The sequence below is a fragment of the Mustelus asterias genome, chromosome 17 (genome assembly GCF_964213995.1).
Source record: "Mustelus asterias chromosome 17, sMusAst1.hap1.1, whole genome shotgun sequence".
NCBI lineage: Eukaryota > Metazoa > Chordata > Chondrichthyes > Carcharhiniformes > Triakidae > Mustelus > Mustelus asterias.
The window spans coordinates 68,523,387-68,543,422 of record NC_135817.1 but is presented as its reverse complement, the minus strand read 5'-3'; the positions used below and the strand labels follow the sequence as shown (position 1 = coordinate 68,543,422).

Here is a 20,036-nt window from a genome sequence, read left to right as displayed (position 1 = left end):
ATACTCCATCTGCCAGATCCTCGCCCACTCACTTAGCCTATCCAAATCTCTCTGCAGACTTTCCGCATCCTCCACGCAATTCGCTTTCCCACTCATCTTTGTGTCATCCGCAAACTTTGTTACCCTACACTCGGTCCCCTCCTCCAGATCGTCTATGTATATGATTAATAAACTGGAGTCACTGTTTTTCTGTTTATTAACCACGTTATTCATATTTATTTGATGCGACTGATCAGGGCAGCACGGTGATTGCACAGTGGTTAGCACTGCTACTTACAGCACCAGGGACCCAGATTCCCGGCTTGAGTCACTGCCTGTATGGAATTTCCACATTCTCCCTGTGTCTGTGTGGGTTTGCTGCGGTTTCCTCCCGCAGTCCAAAAATGTGCAAGTTAGGTCGATTGGCTATGCTAAACTGCCCTTAGTGTCAGGGGGACGAGCTAGAGTAAATGCATGGGCTATGGAAATAGGGCCTGGGTGCAATTGTGGTCGGTGCAGACTCGATGGGCCAAATGGCCTCCTTCTGCACTGTAGGATTCAATGACTCTAATACACAAGACTGGCATTGGGAGAAATATTTTATTTCAGAAATAAAACCAAGCTTAAAAGTGCAGAATGATATTGACAGAAACACCACTAAATTAGTGTAAATCGCTTTCTAGAGAGCTTTAACTTGTTTGAAGAGGGAGTGCTGAGGCTGCCTCTTTTGAGACAATCCAGTTGTTGCACAAGAGTACAGTTTTAAGTACATCTTTCGCACCACCCAGGCTACTGCACGTTATCAATAGGCCGCAGATACAATTAACGTGCTAAATCTGAGTGACCTGGAGGAACACGAGAAAAATATTCTCCCTAAATAACCAAACAATGTTACTGCCACCACAAAGAAAGATCTTAGTTGTTTAAGAGTGCAATTTAGGCTGGGGAAACAGAAGTGTTCCCATTTGTGCAATGCACAAATCATTGCGAAATATACTTACAAAAACAAAATACTCAAGAAGCTGGAAATCTGTAACCAAAACAAAAGTACAACAGCGAACCTCTTCATGGTTTCATTAAGTGTTGTTGCTTTACTGGATGAACATACACGATTCAACAAGCATTGCTACATCCTCTTTCTTTTGGCTCTCAGTCTCTTAGTTAAACTTCTTGTAACAATTGGCGACCGAACGAATGGATTCGTTTTCCGCACATTTGAAACTTTCTTCAAGTACTTGAAAATTGATTGAAGGCAAGTTGCGGGGGCCAAGTCATGGTTTTCGGTGCCTGCAGAAACCTGTACACAACCCATCCTCACTGAGGGCACTAGTTTGTCTAAGGGCTTGGAGCTCAATAACCAATTACGGCAATGTTTGCCTATCCAATTCCGACCCATCTGTCCAACGTTTTGATGATCTACATCGTGAGCAGAGTTTATGAAGGCCACAGCATACACTTTGCTCATTACATCTTTACGCTCGTTTAGAAGGTTCACAAATGCCAATCCGCCATAGCCATGGGCTATGAAGGCTACACTCATATCAGGAAAATTAGATATAAAGTTGTCCCAAACGTAGATGATGTGCGCTTCCAGACTTTCAAAACCACGTTTTGGAATTTGTTCGAACTTTAAGTCATGTTCTTTTTGATCTGAATCACATGTTCTTTTCTCTTCTGTGTCATCGTCCTGCTTAATGGCTGTAAAGTTGTCATTACCGTTCAATACGACCACTCCATACTGATCCCTCACAGCTTGCCTAATGAAAGGGATTTGAGTGCCAGTGTCCAGGCCATCACGCACAATCAGTTGCTGGGACCACGTACCAGCCCGCATGACCCCGCGATCTTGCAGTAGGACAACTGACTTGGAAGGATTAGCCAAAGCACCTTCAGTCATGAAGCAGAAACTTTTAGAACCGTCACCCTCTGCTGCATCGAGGGGGATATAGACGCGTTTCAATCGACATTCTTTCTCCAGGAGTTCGCACACATAATCGGCCAGAACTAGTCCAAAGGCTTTGTACCACTGGTGGTTCAAGTTTACTGTGTTGCTATAGCGTTTATAAGCAAACGGTTGGTTTGTTTCCGTGTGCCTCAGTTGTCCTTTATCATTGAAATAGTATTTGAATTCTTTTAGTCTTTTGGCGCTTTCCAAATGCGCAGGAATGACTGCTTCTTCCATTCTTTCAAACAAAAACCACCTGATATTCTGAAGCGGCTTTCCATGTCCTTTTGTGTGGACGGAGAAGCCAATCCAGACGAAAATACTGTTTGTTGTTTCTGGGGGGTATGGATACCAATCCCTTATTGCACATGGTGATTTGATTGGGGTTTTTTTTCAGCCAATGTTGTTTAATTGGGTGTTAGTGATGTTAAAGTTCTTTAACTACGATGTGAAAGTATGGTCGAATTGAAATAATTCGCCAATTCACGTGTTGTTTCCACAGGCTTGTCATTCATTTATTCCTCCTTTGCAAAGAATGTCGAACTCCGGGACTGTTGCCACTCATTTAATTCTTCAGCAGCAGATTCAATGTGAAACATTTTTGGCCCAATCACTCAGCACCAATTGTGTTTTTGGTGTATGCTAATTACTTATTTAGATAATGAATTCAGCTGTACTTAACACATGTTTTCAATCTACACTTTTTATATTTAATGACCACCAACGATTTGTGCCAAAAAGATTGGTACAGAGAATTGTTCCCCCCACTCCATGTACTGCTACTTAATTACTATCTGGGGAAAAAAGTGTATTGGAACTCGAAAGTTATGCTGGATAAATTTAGCAGGTCTGGTAACATAAGACATAGGAGCAGAATTAGGCCACTGGGCCCATCGAGTCTGCTCTGTCATTCAATCATGGCTGATATTTTTCCCATCTGTGGAGAGAAACAGAATTAATATTGAGTTGTTTTTCCTCTCTCTGTAGATTGCCAGACCTGTTGAGTTCATCCAGTAATGTTGTTTTTTGGATTTCCAGCATTCACGATATTTTAATACTTTTGAGTTATTACTGTCCATCACAGCTATTAAAAATTCTGTTGATCAAATTAGCCTGATAGATACATATGAAATGTATTTAAGAGTAAAATCCCCCATAGGCGCACAGTGTTCCTTTCTTCAACAATGTCCCCAGGACATGATAGCCTCCCTATCTTTGTTTGGCTTTCCTTCCCTCCTCTGTTTTTATATCTCTAAATGCACAAATCTTCATGTGTGCACATGCAAATACACATATCTTCAAAATGCACACCTCCATTTTGCTTTGCACCATCATCATTTTGTCATTTAATGGCTACTGTGCCATGTCCTTTCTCAAAGCTCCATTTTGCTTGTTTTAAAAAAAATCCATTTTGGTCTTTACCTATAAACTTGTGCCCCGCCCCTGCCCTCACCCTGCCCAGGCGCCACTGCCACCATTTTCTCTTTTATATTCTATCTTCCAGCATCTGTAGTGTTTTGCTCATGTATTGTACTGCAATATCTGGTTGTGTTTTACATTGACCAAATAACAGTTCTGTTAGTTTTTCTTGTAATTAGTCAATTACCTTTTGTCTGCTGGGGGAGAAAACACTTTTTCTCAGCCTTTTCTTATTACAGTATTCAAACTGCTTCTCGATGGTGCTGGTTGAATGAGGGGTTATGGCTATAGGGCCTGGGTGGGATTGTGGTCAGTGCAGGCTTGATGGGCCAAATGGCTTCCTTCAAACGGTGGCACAGTGGCTGGCACTGCTGCCTTACAGTGCCAGGGTCCCAGGTTGAATTCTGGCCTCGGGTCACTGTTGGTGTGGAGTTTACACATTCTCCCCATGTCTGCGTGAGTTTCCTCTGAGTCCAAATATGTGCAGGTTAGGTTGATTGGCTATGCTAAATTGAGCCAACTGTCAGGGGATTAGCAGGGTAAAGGCGTGGGGTTGTGGGAATAGGGCCTGGGTGGGATTGTGGTCGGTACAGACTCGATGGGCCGAATGGCCTCCTTTGGTACTGTATGGATTCAATGATATTTTAAAGCTTCATGGCTGCTGTCGACCTTCTGGCATTTTACTCAAGGCCACCCTTGTATTGACAGCTGATTTAGCTATGGAGAATTATGTTTGATTATGATATATTCCTTTCTCAGCAGCGTACCCGGGTAAAAATGAACCAATGTGGCTATTTGTTCTAGAAAAATGTCAGAGGAGTGCCTTGTTAGAGCCCAAAGTGTGTTGCAGCCAGCAAGTGAAATGCAGATCAATAAGATATTGAAAGGGATTGTGAGGAGAGATGTGAAGAAAATATTTCCAGTTATGGTTAAAAGCACAACTCCATAGATTCTGATAAATCTAATTGGAAATTCAGGAGAAACCTATGAACAGCTATAAACAAAACACTATCCACAAGATGCACAATTCACACAAACAATTAGCACTACCATCAGACTTGATGGGACGGCACGGTAGCACAGTGGTTAGCACTGCTGCTTCACAGCTCCAGGGACCTGGGTTCGAATCCCGGCTTGGGGCACTGTCTGTGTGGAGTTTGCACATTCTCCCCGTGTCTGCGTGGGTTTCCTCTGGGTGCTCTGGTTTCCTCCCACAGTCCAAAGATGTGTGGGCTAGGTTGATTGGCCATTCTAAATTGCCCCTTAGTGTCCTGGGATACATAGGTTAGAGGGGTTAGTGGGTAAATATGTAGGGATATGTGGATTAGGCCTGGGTGGGATTGTGGTTGGTGCAGACTTGATGGGCCGAATGGCCTCTTTCTGCACTGTAGGATTCTATGATTATCTATGATCAGTGAGGTGGATTTTCTTCCTCACTTTTTAATTGCAGGTTTGAATGTATTATTGCACCCTATACTTTTGCTTTTTGCCGTAGATAGCTGATGACCCTTTTATTCTCTCTGCTGACCTTTAAACTTCTTTCCGGAGAGGGATCGTTGTTTTTGAAAAATTTGAGTGCCCTTTCAATGAACTTGAGTCTCCAAACATGTGTTGCAATGTTAGTTGCTTGCTATGAAATGCTTACTACTATTCTTTATCTTCCCGTGATACAGCGAGCTTCTGCTCAAGCTGCACCAGCTCATCGTGGTCAGTGCTTCATTGTGGGACCCCGGCACCTTCTCAATGTTATCTTGGTGTCATTTGCCTTAACCCTTCATTGCTTGTGGATTTTCTGAATGGTACACAAGCAGAGTCTTAATCTTGAAGTCACCTTCTGCGTTGCTACCAAGTAATAAAGTCAACTGATTCTTAATTAGCTTGAGTCCTGGTGCAATTTTCTCTTCAGTTGAAATGGATGTCCTTCTGGGCATTCTCTTTGAAAAGAAAAAGCTTGTTTCACCCACATTAAAGATATCCTGTGATGTGTAGGCTTCATCATCAATGATGGCCTTCAACTCGGCAGGGTTGTTACTGGCTGCTACATTGCATTGGCAGCTGCACTATTCACCCTTTGTTGTGTAGGCTATACGGTATCTCTTCAATCTATCCCACCAACCACAGCTTATAAGTTTCAATGCAATGGAACTCTCACCTTATTGCTGTTTCAGGTTGTTAAACAAGCTCTTCACATTTTTTTATGTAATCAGCATGTTAACAGGCATATTCCTTTGGTTCTGGTCCCTGATCCACACACTCAACTATCGCTCCATGTTTTCTAACATGCTGCACCCAGGATGGGTAATCTTCATAACCACTTAGAGGAGTGCACTTTAGCAACTTTTTCTCAGGCAGTCTCTTGGGATCTTGGGGCGGCACAGTGGTTAGCACTGCTGCTTCACAGCTCCAGGGACCTGGGTTCGATTCCCGGCTCGGGTCACTGTCTGTGTGGAGTTTGCACATTCTCCTCGTGTCTGTGTGGGTTTCCTCTGGGTGCTCTGGTTTCCTCCCACAGTCCAAAGATGTGCGGGTTAGGTTGATTGGCCATGCTAAAATTGCCCCTTAGTGTCCTGGGATGTGTAGGTTAGAGGGATTAGCGGGTAAAATATGTAGGGATATGGGGGTAGGGCCTGGGTGGGATTGTGGTCGGTGCAGACTCGATGGGCCGAATGGCCTCTTCCTGCACTGTCGGGTTTCTATGATTCTTCTATGATTAAGGATAGCTTGCTTCTACACTGGTTTGATGGGTTTTGAGATGGCTGGTGAGTCCAATGCGTGATCTGCAGACTCTGCCACCTATGGGGCAGATGGTCCTTGAAGAATCAGGCAAATGAGTTGTTTGGAGGTTTTTGCACTCTCTTCAAGGCATTGACTTTGCCTCTGCCTGCTCCCGAATAAGTTTTAACTTTTTAAGAACCTTTAAGGTCTTGAGGGGCATTGACATGGTGGATGTGGAGAGTGTACCTCTTGTCAGAGAAGCTAAAGTAAAGTTTATTTATTAGTCACAAGTAAGGCTTACATTAATACTGCAATGAAGTTACTGTGAAATTCCCCTAGTCGCCACACTCCGGCGCCTGTTCGGGTCAATGCACCTAACCAGCACCTCTTTCAGAATGTGGGAGGAAACCAGAGCACCCGTACGAAACCCACACTGACATGGAGAGAATGTGCAAACTCCACACAGACAGTGACCCAAGCCAGGAATTGAATCCGGGTCCTGGCTCTGTGAAGCAGCAGTGCTAACCGCTGTGCTACCGTGCCACCCTGCTAGAACTAGGGGTCATTGTTTAAAAATAAGGGATCACTCATTTAAGACATGGATGAACAGTTCTTTCTTTCAGAAGGTCATTTATATCTGCCTTTGTCAAGGCAAAGCTCCCAAGCTATGGAAAATGGTCCATACTTTCCAGGATCTCACCATTGATTTTAATCAGCTGGGGATATGCTGTACTGGTATGTTTGGTCAATCGCCTTCATCCTAATCTTTGATCTTCTTGATTGTGCATATAGTTATTAGCAGAAGCCCAAGTGAACACCTTATGGATGTTGCCTTCTCACCAGCATCATGGAGCTTTCAATTTCTGTTCCAAAGTGATGGTTTGCCTCTTTCCATTGGGAATAGCTGTGTTCTTGACACTTATTGCATGGTTTCTAGCCATCTTGCATCACATACAGTATTATAGGGTAACATAAAATAACACCAACCAAGGTACTCAATTTGCACGTGTAGAATCTTGCTAGTTGTATGTCTTTTTGAACCCTTCTAAGTGCCCAGAATTAACGTTTTACAGAATTGTAATGATGCAGAAGGAGGCCATTTGGCCCATCCTGTACCAGCTCTCCTAATGAGCATTATGACTTAGTGCCATTCTCTTGCCTTTTCCCCATACCCTGCATATTATTTCTATTCAAATAATCATCTAATGCCCTTTTGAATGCCTTGATTGAACCTGTCTCCATCACACTTTCACTGTGTGAAAAAGTTTTTTCTGACATCACATACAGATGCACCATAGAAAGCATTCTTTTTGGTTGTACCACAACTTGGTATGGCTCCTGCCCTGCCCAAGACTGCAAGAAACTACAAACGGTCATGAATGTAGCCTAAACCATCACACTAACCAGCCTCCCATCCATTGACTCTGTCTACACTTCCCGCTGCCTCGGCAAAGCAGCCAGCATAATTAAGGACCCCATGCACCCCAGACATTCTTCTGTCGGGAAAAAGATACAAAACTCTGAGGTCATGTACCAACTGACTCAAGAACAGCTTCTTCCTTGCTGCCTGACTTTTGAATGCACCTACCTTGCATTAAGTTGATGTTTCTCTACACCCTAGCTATGACTGTAACACTACATTCTGCACCCTCTTGTTTCTTTCTCAATGAACGGTATGCTTTGTCTGTATAGTGCACAAGAAATAATATTTTTCACTATATTAATATGTGACAATAATAAATCAAATTCAAATTTGCTTCTTTCACAAATCATTTTAAATCTCTGCCCCTTGTTCTTGATCCTTTTACGAGTGGAAACATTTTTCTCTATTTATGCTGTCTGGCCCCCTCATGATTTTGAACATCTCTATCAAGTTTCCTCTTACCTCTTTCAAGGAGAACAGTTCCAATCTCTCCAATCTATTCTCATAACTGAAGTTTATTATCCCTGGAGCCATTCTTATAAACGTCTTCTGCAACCTCTCCAATGCATTCACGTTCTTCCTATAGTATCACACCCAGAACCGTACACAATACTCCAGCTGAGATCTAACTAGTGTCTTGTATAAGTCTTGCACTCTATGTCGCTATTAATAAAACCCAGTATGCCATATGCTTTTATTAACTATCCTTTCCACCTATCCTGCCACTTTCAACAATCTATGCGCACGTACACCCAAATCCCTCTACTCCTGCCCTCCTTCAGAATTTTACCCCTTATTTTATATTGCCTCTCCATGTTCTTCCTACTAAAATGCATCACTTCACACTCATCTGCATTGAACTTCTGCCTGCCACCTATCTGCCCATTGCACCAACTTATTTATGTCTTTTTGAAGTTCTGCACTGTCCTCGTCACTGTTTAAAATACTTCCCAAATTTTGCATCATCTGCAAACTTTAAAATTGTCCCCTGCATTCCACGATCTAGATCATTAATTTATACCCAGAAAAGCAAGGGCCATAGTGACCCTGGGGAACTCCACTACAAAGCTTCCTCCAGCTGGAAAAATATCCATCGACCATTACTCTTTGCCTCCTATTATTCAGGACAAATTTGTATCCACATTGCTACACATGAGCTATTCCATGAGCTATAACTTTTCTCACAAGTCAGTCGTGTGGCACTGTATAGAATGACTTTTGAAAGTCCATCAACAGCATTACCTAAAAATTGCCAATCCTTGGTGGAGAACTACTTTGCAACGTGTTAAGCACATTGAACAGATGAATAATCACAGTGGCACTGCAGTTAGCACAGCTGCCTCCTACATCTGCATGTGATGTCAGAAAAAACTTTTTCACAGTGAAAGCGTGATGGAGGCAAGTTCAATCAAGGCTTTCAAGAGGGCATTAGATGATTATTTGAATATAAATAATATGCAGGGTATGGGGAAAAAGGCAAGAGAATTGCACTAAGTCATAATGCTCATTAGGAGAGCTGGTACAGCCAGGGACATGGGTTCGATTCCCGGCTTGGGTTGCTGTCTGTGTGGAATTTTCATGTTCTCCCTGTGTCTGCATGGGTTTCCTCCAGGTACTCCGGTTTCCTTCCACAGTCTGAAAGACTTGCTGGTTAGGGTGCATTGACCCGAACAGGCGCCAGAGTGTGGCGAATATGGGAATTTCACAGTAACTTCACTGCAGTGTTAGTGTAAGCCTACTTGTGACTAATAAATAAACTTTACTTTTTACTTCACTCCAACTACTGAATAACCAAAAAGCACCATCGAAGACTCCATAGAACAAGGTATGGAGGATGAACACACCAGACATGGGTCTGTCTCTCTCTGAAGTGAAGGTGTTTTGTGTGGGAGAAGCTCTTTATTTTTCTCTCTAGATTTTGTTGGGACAACTTGTCGTGTCAGAGACATTGAAGGTTTGTTTTTTTTTCAGTGTTGCTCCTCCCCTTCCGTTGTAATGAGGATTCCTTCCTCCTTCCTGCCTGCCCTGGGAGTGAAGGCGGAGAGAGAGAGAGAAGGCCTGGGGGCTACTCTGGATTTGCCTGCCGTCCCTTGATCAGAGCGGGATCGGGGACACGGCTTGTGTGTGGGCGGGTAGGGAGGTGGCTGGCCCTGTCTCGGCCTGTGTTGTCTCTGTTCCCGGCCTGGCCTGTGGGCGCCCGCGGCCTGTGGATGCTGATGTGACCGTTACTGCCAGCTGACGGGTTGAAAGCTGTGTGGGCCCCTCAGTTCCCCCCCCCCCCCCCCCCTGTTTGTTTGCTGTTGCTTGTGTTTTAACAACTTCTTCCTCTTTTTTTGTTTTTATAATTCCCCTACTCCAGTCACACAAGATCCCTGGGATCTCACTCTCCTGAGGTGAGTGCTGATCTCCTCACTCTCTTTCTGACCCAATATTTTTGTTTGGATGTTTGCAATTTGGTTTAGGCGTTGAAACAAGTTGACTGCACCTTGTTTTTGTTTTGTTATTTTCCTGCTCGAGGTCTGACTTAATGTGGGCGGCACGGTGGCACAGTGGTTAGCACTGCTGCTTCACAGCTCCAGGGACCTGGGTTCGATTCCCGGCTCGGGTCACTGTCTGTGCGGAGTTTGCACATTCTCCCCGTGTCTGCGTGGGTTTCCTCCGGGTGCTCCGGTTTCCTCCCACAGTCCAAAGATGTGCAGGTTAGGTTGATTGGCCAAGCTAAATTGTTCCTTAGTGTCCCGGGATGCGTAGATTAGAGGGATTAGCGGGTAAATATGAGGGTTAGAGGGTAAATATGGGTGCAGGTAAATATGTAGGGATATGGGGATTGTTGTCTGTGCAGACTCGATGGACCAAATGGCCTCTTTCTGCACTGTAGGGGTTCTATGGTTAATGTAAATCCTTCACAGGCTGAGAAAAATATGATTTTGATTTGATCTTTTATTGTCATATGTATTAGCATACGGTGAAAAGTATTGTTTCTTGCATGCACAGAGCATACCATTCATAGAGAAGGAAACGAGAGAGTGCAGAATGTAGTGTTACAGTCATAGCTAGGGTGTAGAGAAAGACCAACTTAATGCAAGATGGGTCCATTCATAAGTCTGATGGCAGCAGGGAAGAAGCTGTTCTTGAGTCGGTTGGTACGTGACCTCAGACTTTTGTATCTTTTTCCTGACGGAAGAAGATGGAAGAGAGAATGTCCGGGGTGCGTGGGGTCCTTAATTATGCAGGCTGCTTTGCCGAGGCAGCGGGAAGTGTAGACAGAGTCAATGAATGGGATCAGCATCAGGTTTAGGCAGGGAAAAAAAAAATCAGGATCAGTCTTAGCAAAGGTATAAAATACAGCTCACCAATTAGTCTAGTGACTCCTAAAACAAAACTAAAACTTACTTTTGATCTGTTCACGTTCATTTGTAAATCACCCACTAGGTCTTATTCGAGAAGTAGGAAATACACAATCAGAATTGTCTTTTGATGTGACTTCTCTTAGTTTTGCACTGTGTGTCTAAATATATCTGAAAATGGCAGTCCTGTGATTTTGACTGCATTGCTTATTTCAGAATTCTGCAGATTTACACCAGATTGGAATTTGACCTAAAAGTTCATTTGCTGCAACATCATCTTGCAGACCCTGAATGTGGCATTGCTCAAGGTGAGTCAGAAGATATGTTGTTTTATTATAACATTCTCTCGAACAATGTGAATTTAGTGAAGTGCTTACAGAAATTTAATGTTTGTTGATATTGAAATTCAGCAACCTGGTGTTGATTTAAAGGGTGGACAGAAAAATAATAAACATCAAATACGCTTGTACAAAAACAAAATACTGCAAATACTGGAAATCTAAACTAAAATTGAAAATGCAGGAAATACTCAGCAGTTCAGGCAGCATCTGTGCAAAGGAACAGAGTTAACCTATCAGGTTGATAATGACCCTTCACCATCAACCTGAAACATTGGGCGTGAGTTAATGGACCTAACTGGAGTCTTGTCCACTGGGGAACTCTTGAAAATTCTGTGGGGGTGGCTAGATGGAATTAAGTGCCTATCAGGGACTTAACTGGCCACTGTCAAAGCCTCTATGTGTTTGAGGATTCTGGGGGTAAAAATCCTGCACACCGAGAGCTGTAAGCCTCTGATTAGCTGTCAGCATCACTGGTAATGCACTCATCTGGTCTCAGGATCATTAAGGGACTTGAGGCCAAAGGTGCATGAGGGATTAAGGGGGATCAGAGGCAAGGGCCAGGGAGAGGCTTTCAGCGCATCACTGGCCCCTCAGATGTCCAAAGATGTGCGGGCTAGGTTGATTGGCCATTCTAAATTGCCCCTTAGTGTCCCGGGATGCATAGGTTAGAGGAGTTAGTGGGTAAATATGTAGGGATACGTGGATAGGGCCTGGGTGGGATTGTGGTTGGTGGCCTCTTTCTGCACTGTAGGATTCTATGATTCTATGGTGAGTTCCTCAATCAGGTACTGACGGATTAGTTGGCAAACCCAAAAGGGGTGTAGCCTTCGCGAGGTGCGGGAGATGAATGTGGCTTCCATTTAATTCCCAAGCCACCGCTAAATTGCAATGGTCTCAAGGTCATGGTGTCCTTTGGCTCGTCAATGAGCCTAATTGACATCCTGCCTCAGGCCATTAACTGCGGGCAGTTTTTTTGATGCAGGCAATCCGATGCATGTACTCCCAGGTATCAAAGTGTATGGGACAATGGGGAATTGGATTGCCAGCATTAGGAAAACTGTCCCCAATTCAAGGCCCAATGCAGGAATCCTGCTAATCCCAAAAGCCGAGGAAAAATTCAGTCACAGGGATGACCAATGAGAGTAAAATCACCTCTCATACATGGAAGTGAATTCTCAAAAAATGAATAAAATCGTTCATGATTAAACATAAGTATTCATGAACCAGTTATTTTCTCATTTTGTTTTGAATGTGCAACTTGATACCTTTTTGATAACATTCCAGTTGATATTGTTTTGAAATTGGGGCGAGTTGACTAAAGCATCTTCCAGGTTTCACAATATTTTTGTGATATCCATTGTACTAATAATTAGATTCTCAGAACAATATTTAAAAATAAATGTAATACAAAGAATTATGTGCTGGGCAATAGTTGACAACATTGTTTAGAATTTTTAAAGTGTATTTTCCAGACATATATCTCAGGTGATGCAGTTCAGAGTCCTTTCACATTCTGGCAGTCTTTGTTTGTGACGAGCAGAATAATGCTACATAATCCATGCCTGACTCTTTGGATAACCTTCTGTTTTAAAATAATTGCAGTTAAATCTTTTTGGATGTTTGGAGAGTAGAATTTTTGCATTCCTAATTATTTATAGCAATGCCGTTATCAATTGTGCAGTGTAATAGCTTGTTTATAAATTGCAGAACTGAATGTGCTGGTACTTTGGAATTCACCCCACATTATGGTTTTCAGACCGCTGTTGGAAAAGGTTCACGGTTTTGAAAGGGGCATCTCCAATCTCTCTTTTTTGCTATGGTGATGCTGAGGGGAAAAGCCATTTGCAGACGAGATGCTTTGGTACCAGAGGTGTGTTGGGTCCCTCAAAACCACATGCTACTTTGCAACAGGGAGGATCTGGCTGATAGATTAGTACTTGGAGTAAGCTATTAAAATACTGGTAGTTGCTCAAGAGAGCCCAGGTGACTTATTCTGTAGGGCTTTTCCACTCTTTAAGTTCTCAGAGGGATAGCACCTCGCCAGCGATGAGAACAGGAAGGTTAATGGGAATCATGGACATGAAGGAAGGATTTTTTTTCAAACGCTGCAGCGAAACAACATGCATCCATCAAGATATAATTAAAAAGAGAAAATGCTGGATTATTCGATTTGATTTATTATTGTCACATGCATATAGTGAAAAGTATTGTTTCTTGCGCACTATACAGACGAAGCATATCGTTCATAGAGAAGGAAAGGATAGAGTGCAGCAGGTCTGGCACGAGAGTTCACTTTTTTAGGTCAAGGATCTCATTGAAGGTATTTTTTTTTCAAGTCATGCCAATGTTGTCTTTTCCATATAACTGCTGTTTATTCAGCATTGTGGAAATGATTCAGCGTACTATTGGATAGTTGCATTTAAAATTTTGCGTGCAGTGATTCACATTTTTTCTAGATAAGGGATTTGTGTAGAATCACCCGCGTTCAATATCCTCGCTGTTCATTTATCCTACAGCTGTTTCCTGTCAGAGAGTTTAGATATCTTTCAATTTGCCAATTTATTTATTTTTTGGATTTAGCAGAATTGCAGTCTTGAATTTGTTTTGATTTGAGATGACATTCATTATTTTTTATTGCATAAATCGTCAATTAAAGATGAAAGAAGTTCTTTGGTCTGCCTGATGCTCAAATATCTGTTTGGAGTTGCTGAGGTGGCTTCCTCTATGCCAGTGTTCATCTTCTCAACATTGCACAGATGTCAGGGATAAATAATGGCCATGACACCCTATTGATTTTCAAAATAGCGCTGTGTGCTCTTTTACATTCACCTAAGAAGGTTGAGAGGGCTTTGGTTTAATGTCTACCTGAAAATGGCACAACCAGCAGTGCAACATTACCTTTGTACTGCACTGGAGTGTCAGCTTTGATTGTTGTGCTCAAATCCTGGAGTCATTGAACTCTCAACCTTTTGACTGAGAAGCAACTGTGCTCCTAGCTGAGCCACAGCTGACACTGAGTTGAAGGAAACTTCAGCTCATCCATTGCTGGATGTCATATAGGCCATCTGATATGAAGGTGAGAATTTTTAATTTGAACTATTGTGAAACCAGATGGCAAGGTAGGTCAGTGAGGATAAGGGGATGGGTGAATGGAAACTTCAGTGGAATAGGGTGCAGGAAACAAGCTTTTAGTTGAGCTGACATTTATGGAGAGTGGTGAATGGAAGGTTACATTGAAATAAATCTGGAGGTGAAAATGACCTGAATATGTTGGGCTGTATTGGGGCTGAGAAGTAGGAAATATTAGAAGAAGGAAATATTAGAAGTAGGAAAAGGTGATCTTTAAGAAAGGATATAAGGTCAGAGGCTATGTTCAACATCCTAAAGGATGCAATCTGAGTGATATGCAGGCTATAAATTTCCGGGATTATGATTATTAGCCGAGCTGGGAGTGAACTGTGGATGCATTAATTTCTAGAATGCACTGTACAAATGAATAAACTTACTGAAATTTGAATCTGGTTGATATTAGGACCTTGGTGTTTTTATTTAGTCTTGCATCTATATACAAGGGAATGTGCTTTTTTTGAGTGTGGAGAGGCAAATATCATTTTGTTACGTTGCTTTAAACAAGAAGTAACAGAATATTTGAATTAGTAAGAAAAATATATTTAAAACAATCATCCATTCATGTTACAAGAAAATAATTGGAATACTTTTCCAGGCAAGGTTGCAGAGATGAAACACAGAAAGCTAGCAAACGTGCAGATTATCAAGAAGGCTAATGGAATATTGGCCCTTATTTCAAGGGGGTTGGGGTGTAAGAGTAGGAGAGTTGCAACTGTACAAGGTGCTGGTGAGACCACATCTGGAATACTGTGAGCAGTTTTGGTCCCCTTATTTAAGGAAAGATATTACTTAATTGGTGGCAGTTCAGAGCAGGTTCACTGGAATGATCCCCGGTATGGAGGGATTGTCTTATGAGAAAATTTTAAACAAGTTGAGACTCTACTCACTGGAATTTAGAAGAATGAAAGGTAATCTCATTGAAACATATGGGATCCTTAAAGGGCTTGACAAGTAAATGCTGAGAGGGTGTTTCCCCTCATGGGTGAATCTAGGACCAGAGGGCACAATCTCAGAATAAAGGGGTGCCAATTTAAGACTGAGATGAGGAGGAATTTCTTCTGAGGGTTGTGAGTCTTTGGAACCCCTTGTCACAGAGGGCTGTGGGGGCAGAGTCGTTGTGTATATAAGGCTGAGATAGATTTTTGATCAGTAAGGCAATCGAGGGCTACGGTGAAAGGGTAGAAAAGTGGATGTGAGGAATGTGTCGGATCGGCCGTGATCCTGTTGAATGGCAGACCAGGCTCGAGGGGCCGAATGGCCTACTCCTGTTCCTATTTCTTATGGTCTAAGTAAAACATTCATGATGGAGTCGATGCTACACCAGGAAAACTAGAGTACTTGAGCTTTCTTGTGCAAAGGGGCATCTCTTTCTCCTGACTGCAGTATAGCAGATAGAGACATAAAGTCATAATGTCACAAAAAGTGTCCGTATAGCCTATTGAATCGATTCTGGCCCTCTGTAGAGCAATTTACATGTTCCCACTCCCTTGTAGCCCTGCATGTTTATTCCCCACAAGTGCCCATCCTGTTTCCTTCTAAAATGTCAACTGTCTCTGCTTCCACCAGGAAGCAAGTAGTGAGATTTAAGGATGAAATATGTTTTCCTAAATTCCCTTTTAGTTGTAGGGCAATGCATTGTAATCCCAGGCAGAAAATTCCCTGGCGCTTACATACTGACTAATATTTAATCAAAACATCTCGGTAAAAGTATCAGTTTTGAGGAATGAAGTAAAATCAAGTATGTAATGTGGCCTGATAATTTTGGGTAGGAAAATAAGTATTCTGTTCCCCAAAAGCTTTTCCATACATCTGCGCTAGGATTTTCCTGCCGTCCACGCCAGCGGGATTTTCTGGTGCTGCTGCAGTGAACGGAGATTTGGTTGAGGGCCATATTCTCTGTCCTCGCTTGCAGCAGTGGCAGGGTGTGAATGGCCGGAAGATTCCGTCCTGGAACACTCTATGGCACCCATTCAGCACTTCCATTGGGATTCTTGGGTGCCTCTGGCTCAGTTTCAAATACTAAAGTACTTCTGGGAATTGAGTACTATTTTAATAATGATCCAGGGAAATCGTGTATTACGCAGGAGAATTTCATTCGGGGGGGAAAAGTAAGAACAATGTGGTAAAGAACTACAGGGGATTTAAAATGGTCAAGAAGCAATTTCTCATAAAATATTTAATTACTGACTTAAAATATGTTTGTGCTGATTGCTACTTTTATCCTTGTTCCTCATGGATATGTTTAAATATAGCCACATTCTATTTTGTTTATAGTTTGATAATTGACAAGTTCATTCATTAATTAATCATTGTGCATTTTGCATCAATAAGATTGGTATAGATAATTGCTTTTGGATTCATCTATGTTCCAGTCACTAAGATGACTACTACACCAGGTGCAACTGGTGCTTCAAGTTTCACTTTGACTGGATCTTCACTAACATCCGATCTATTCAATTCTGGAGCTGCTTTTAGAAGCTGCTGTGGTGTAAACTGATTTTGTTGTAAGCTGATATTTTGAATAATTGTTCATCCACAGTCCTCCCCCTCTGTTCAGAATTTTTGCTATTTTAAATTCGGTTTATTTTCAGAGAACATGCTACTTGGGCGACACGGTAGCATAGTGGTTAGCACTGCTGCCTCACAGCGCCAGGGACCCGGGCTCGATTCCCGGCTTGGGTCACTGTCTGTGTGGAGTCTGCACGTTCTCCCCGTGTCTGCATGGGTTTCCTCCGGGTGCTCTGGTTTCCTTCCACATTCTGAAAGACGTGCTGGTTAGGTGCATTGACCCAAACAGGCACTGGCCTGTGGCGAGTAGGGGAATTTCACAGTAACTTCATTGCAGTGTTAATGTAAGCCTTACTTGTGACTAATAAATAAATTTTTACTTGATTTTTACTTCATATTAAATTACATTTGCCGATACCTGCCAAAATGGGGTGGCACAATGGTTAGCACTGCTGCCTCACAGCCCCCGGGGACCCGGGTTTGATTCCTGGCATGGGTCACTGTCTGTGCAGAGTTTGCACGTTTTCCCTGTGTCTGTGTGGGTTTCCTCTGGGTGCTCCCATTTCCTCCCACAGTGGAAAGACGTGCTGGTTAGTTGCATTGGCCATGCTAAATTCTCCCTCAATGTACCCAAACTGGCACCAGTGCGGCAACTAGGGAATTTTCACAGTAACTTCATTGCACTGTTACTGTGGCAGTAATAAATAAACTAAAACTAAGTATATAGGAATGAAAGGTCCCAGCAAAATACTGGGGCAACAGCATCTTGTCAATCTCATTAATTGCTACTGTTTGTTTACTCCACTTCAAACAATCCTGTACCTCCTGCCACATTCTGTTTATTCTTGATTTTGAAGCAATTATGTAATGTGACACTTGAAAAAAGAATCATAGAACTGCTAGAGTGGTTGCACAGAAGAGTGGCCATTCGGTTTGTTGTGTCCATGTGCCATCTCTGTAAGAGCCATTCATTAACACACACACACACACACACACCCTTTCGGATAATTATACAATTTCCATTGAAAGCCACCATTGAATTTTTCTGCACACATTCTCATGCACTGCATTCCAGATCACAAATCCTTTTACCTCCACACTCAGTCAGTTCTTCAAAGAATTCATTTTGTCGAGCCAGTTCATTAATCCATGATTTTGGTGATGGCTAACTAATGTTATGAGATGGCAAATTTTAATATTTCTATTAAATCCTCAATTAAGAAGATGCACCATTAACCTTTTGATCGCTAACGTATATTCTTTTCAGTTATTTTGTGTGATAGACTATGAGTCTTCTAGAAAATATCACTAAACTGATCAAATATAGGTAAAAAATCAGCCATGATTGAATGGCAGAGCAGACTCGATGGGCCAAGTGGCCTAATTCTGCTCCTATGTCTTATGGTAAAATAGTTTGATGAAAGCCTGTGCTTAGTGGTAAATAATACCTTATTTACCTTACTGGGGTGGCACGGTGGCACAGTAGTTAGCACTGTTGCCTCACAGCGCTAGGGACCCGGGTTCAATTCCGGCCTTGGGTCACTGTCTGTGTGGAATTTGCACATTCTCCCCGTGCCTGCGTGGGTTTCCTCCAGCGGCTCCGGTTTCCTCCCACAGTCCAAAGATGTGCAGGTTAGGTTGATTGGCCATGGTAAATTGATCCTAGTGTCAGGGGGATTAGCAGGGTAAATATGTGAGGTTACAGGGATAAGGCCTGGGTGGGATTATGGTTGGTGCAGACTCGATGGGCCAAATGGCCGCCTCTCCGCACTGTAGCGATGCTATGATTATCTAAAGGCTAATTTTATCCTGGGCATTTTTTTTGAGAAATTACATTTTTAAAGCCTTTGCTACCATAAAATAATATTTTTTGTAGCCTTTTCATTTACGAATACTGACAATGTTTGCCAACAGTTTAGTTTGATATTCAAACATTTCTGAAAATTGTGTTCTTGCACATAGCAGCTGCTCAAAATGGATAGACGTAGGGGGTCAACTCAACCTGCTGGCCAGGATGGATCAGTGACATTGAAGGTACAAAGTTCAACTTTATCGTTGGGCCTGCAACTTCGACTTTACTATTAACTCTTCTTCTGCTAATGTGGTTTATTCAATCATGCTTTCTTGGTGAAGGCAATGAATGTTTACAGAATGTATTCTTTCTCTGTGCTGTTAAGATGCCAGTTATTGATATTCATTTTAAAGGGCCATGAAGATAAATCTAAGCTGATGATTGCAACTGACTGATGTGGCTTGCGTTTCTTCTGTAACATTTCAGTAGCAATTATCAATTCAAAAAGTGTTTGGCCAGAGGTTTCCACGAGATTGCTCATTTTCCCAAGTGCATTTTGTCTAAAAGTGGGCAAACTGGTGTAAATCATCAAGGAAATTCAAGCGCAAATTACATCCAACTCAGATTAAGTTTCTGCGATCTGCACTATTTTAAAAGGTATTGCTTTGGAAGCCAAATCTGACCATCAAACCCACGCAGACACTGGGAGAACGTGCAAACTCCACGCAAGCAGTGACCCAAGCTGGGAATCAAATCCAGGTCCTTGGTGCTGTGAGGCTAACCACTGTACCATCATTTCCTCATAAGAGGTTAAATCGATAGGATAGTATTTGGTTAAGTTAATTGTACGTGGCTTGTCTGGTTGACTTAATAATTTGCTAGTATCAAATCGTTGCGTGTAGAGCAGTGGTGAGAAACCTAGGCTAGTAAGTGGGCTGCATGAATGGCCCTTCTTAAACTTGGTGGGACGCAAAATTGAAATTGGGCTCTTTCATTAACTATGACCCTTGTATTATTCATGCTGAATATTTCATGTTATAGGAAATGCTTATGAAAAAGTTATAGAAACCATTCATGTATTTTTAGAACTGTCATCACCAGTGGCAAAAATAAAATAAATATTTTAAGCTTGATTGGATGCAGAGGGAGCATATGGCTCTCGCAGTCAATGTGTGCATTCAGCGTGCACTTCACTTCACGTGCCCTTGTTTTATGTGCGCATCACTTTAGTTATAACAGTAGGAAAAAAGATACATGGATGGAAATCAGTGGAATGTGCCAACTCTTCGTGTGAGCAGCAGTCAACAAAATGAATGGATTCTATTCTACAAATATCTCATGGGCTGCATTCAGAACCCTGATGGGCCGCATGTGGCCCCCGGGCTGCAGGTTACCCACCACTGGTAAAACCCGTTACTGCTGGTGATATCCTGTAGAT

The 20,036-nt window shown here is 42.4% G+C and overlaps 2 protein-coding genes across 12 annotated transcripts in view; one reads left to right on the top strand and one right to left on the bottom strand.

The window, feature by feature from the left end:
• Positions 1-1,105: 1,105 nt before the first annotated feature.
• On the bottom strand, positions 1,106-2,161 carry LOC144506079 (putative protein ARB2BP). The gene has a single exon (XM_078231895.1). The coding sequence runs from the start codon at positions 2,159-2,161 to the stop codon at positions 1,106-1,108; it is 1,056 nt and encodes a 351-aa protein (XP_078088021.1).
• A 7,301-nt stretch (positions 2,162-9,462) lies between these two features.
• The window catches only part of LOC144506582 (sentrin-specific protease 7), a 94,628-nt gene continuing 84,054 nt past the window's right edge, over positions 9,463-20,036 (top strand). For 4 of the 11 annotated variants that reach the window (XM_078232901.1, XM_078232899.1, XM_078232897.1 and 1 more), the window contains exons 1-3: positions 9,504-9,874; positions 11,045-11,136; positions 18,769-18,840. In XM_078232901.1, coding sequence (XP_078089027.1) covers positions 18,781-18,840 — 60 coding nt within the window. In that variant the 5' untranslated portion in view covers positions 9,504-9,874; positions 11,045-11,136; positions 18,769-18,780. Of the gene's footprint in view, positions 9,875-11,044; positions 11,137-18,768; positions 18,841-20,036 lie in introns of all 11 variants that reach the window. The other 7 variants (XM_078232902.1, XM_078232896.1, XM_078232900.1 and 4 more) reach the window with 6 other exon arrangements.

What these genes read in the sequence shown, in the direction of transcription:
- LOC144506079 (XM_078231895.1), bottom strand. Translation starts at nt 2,161, where the DNA reads ATGGAAGAAGCAGTCATTCCTGCGCATTTGGAAAGCGCCAAAAGACTA.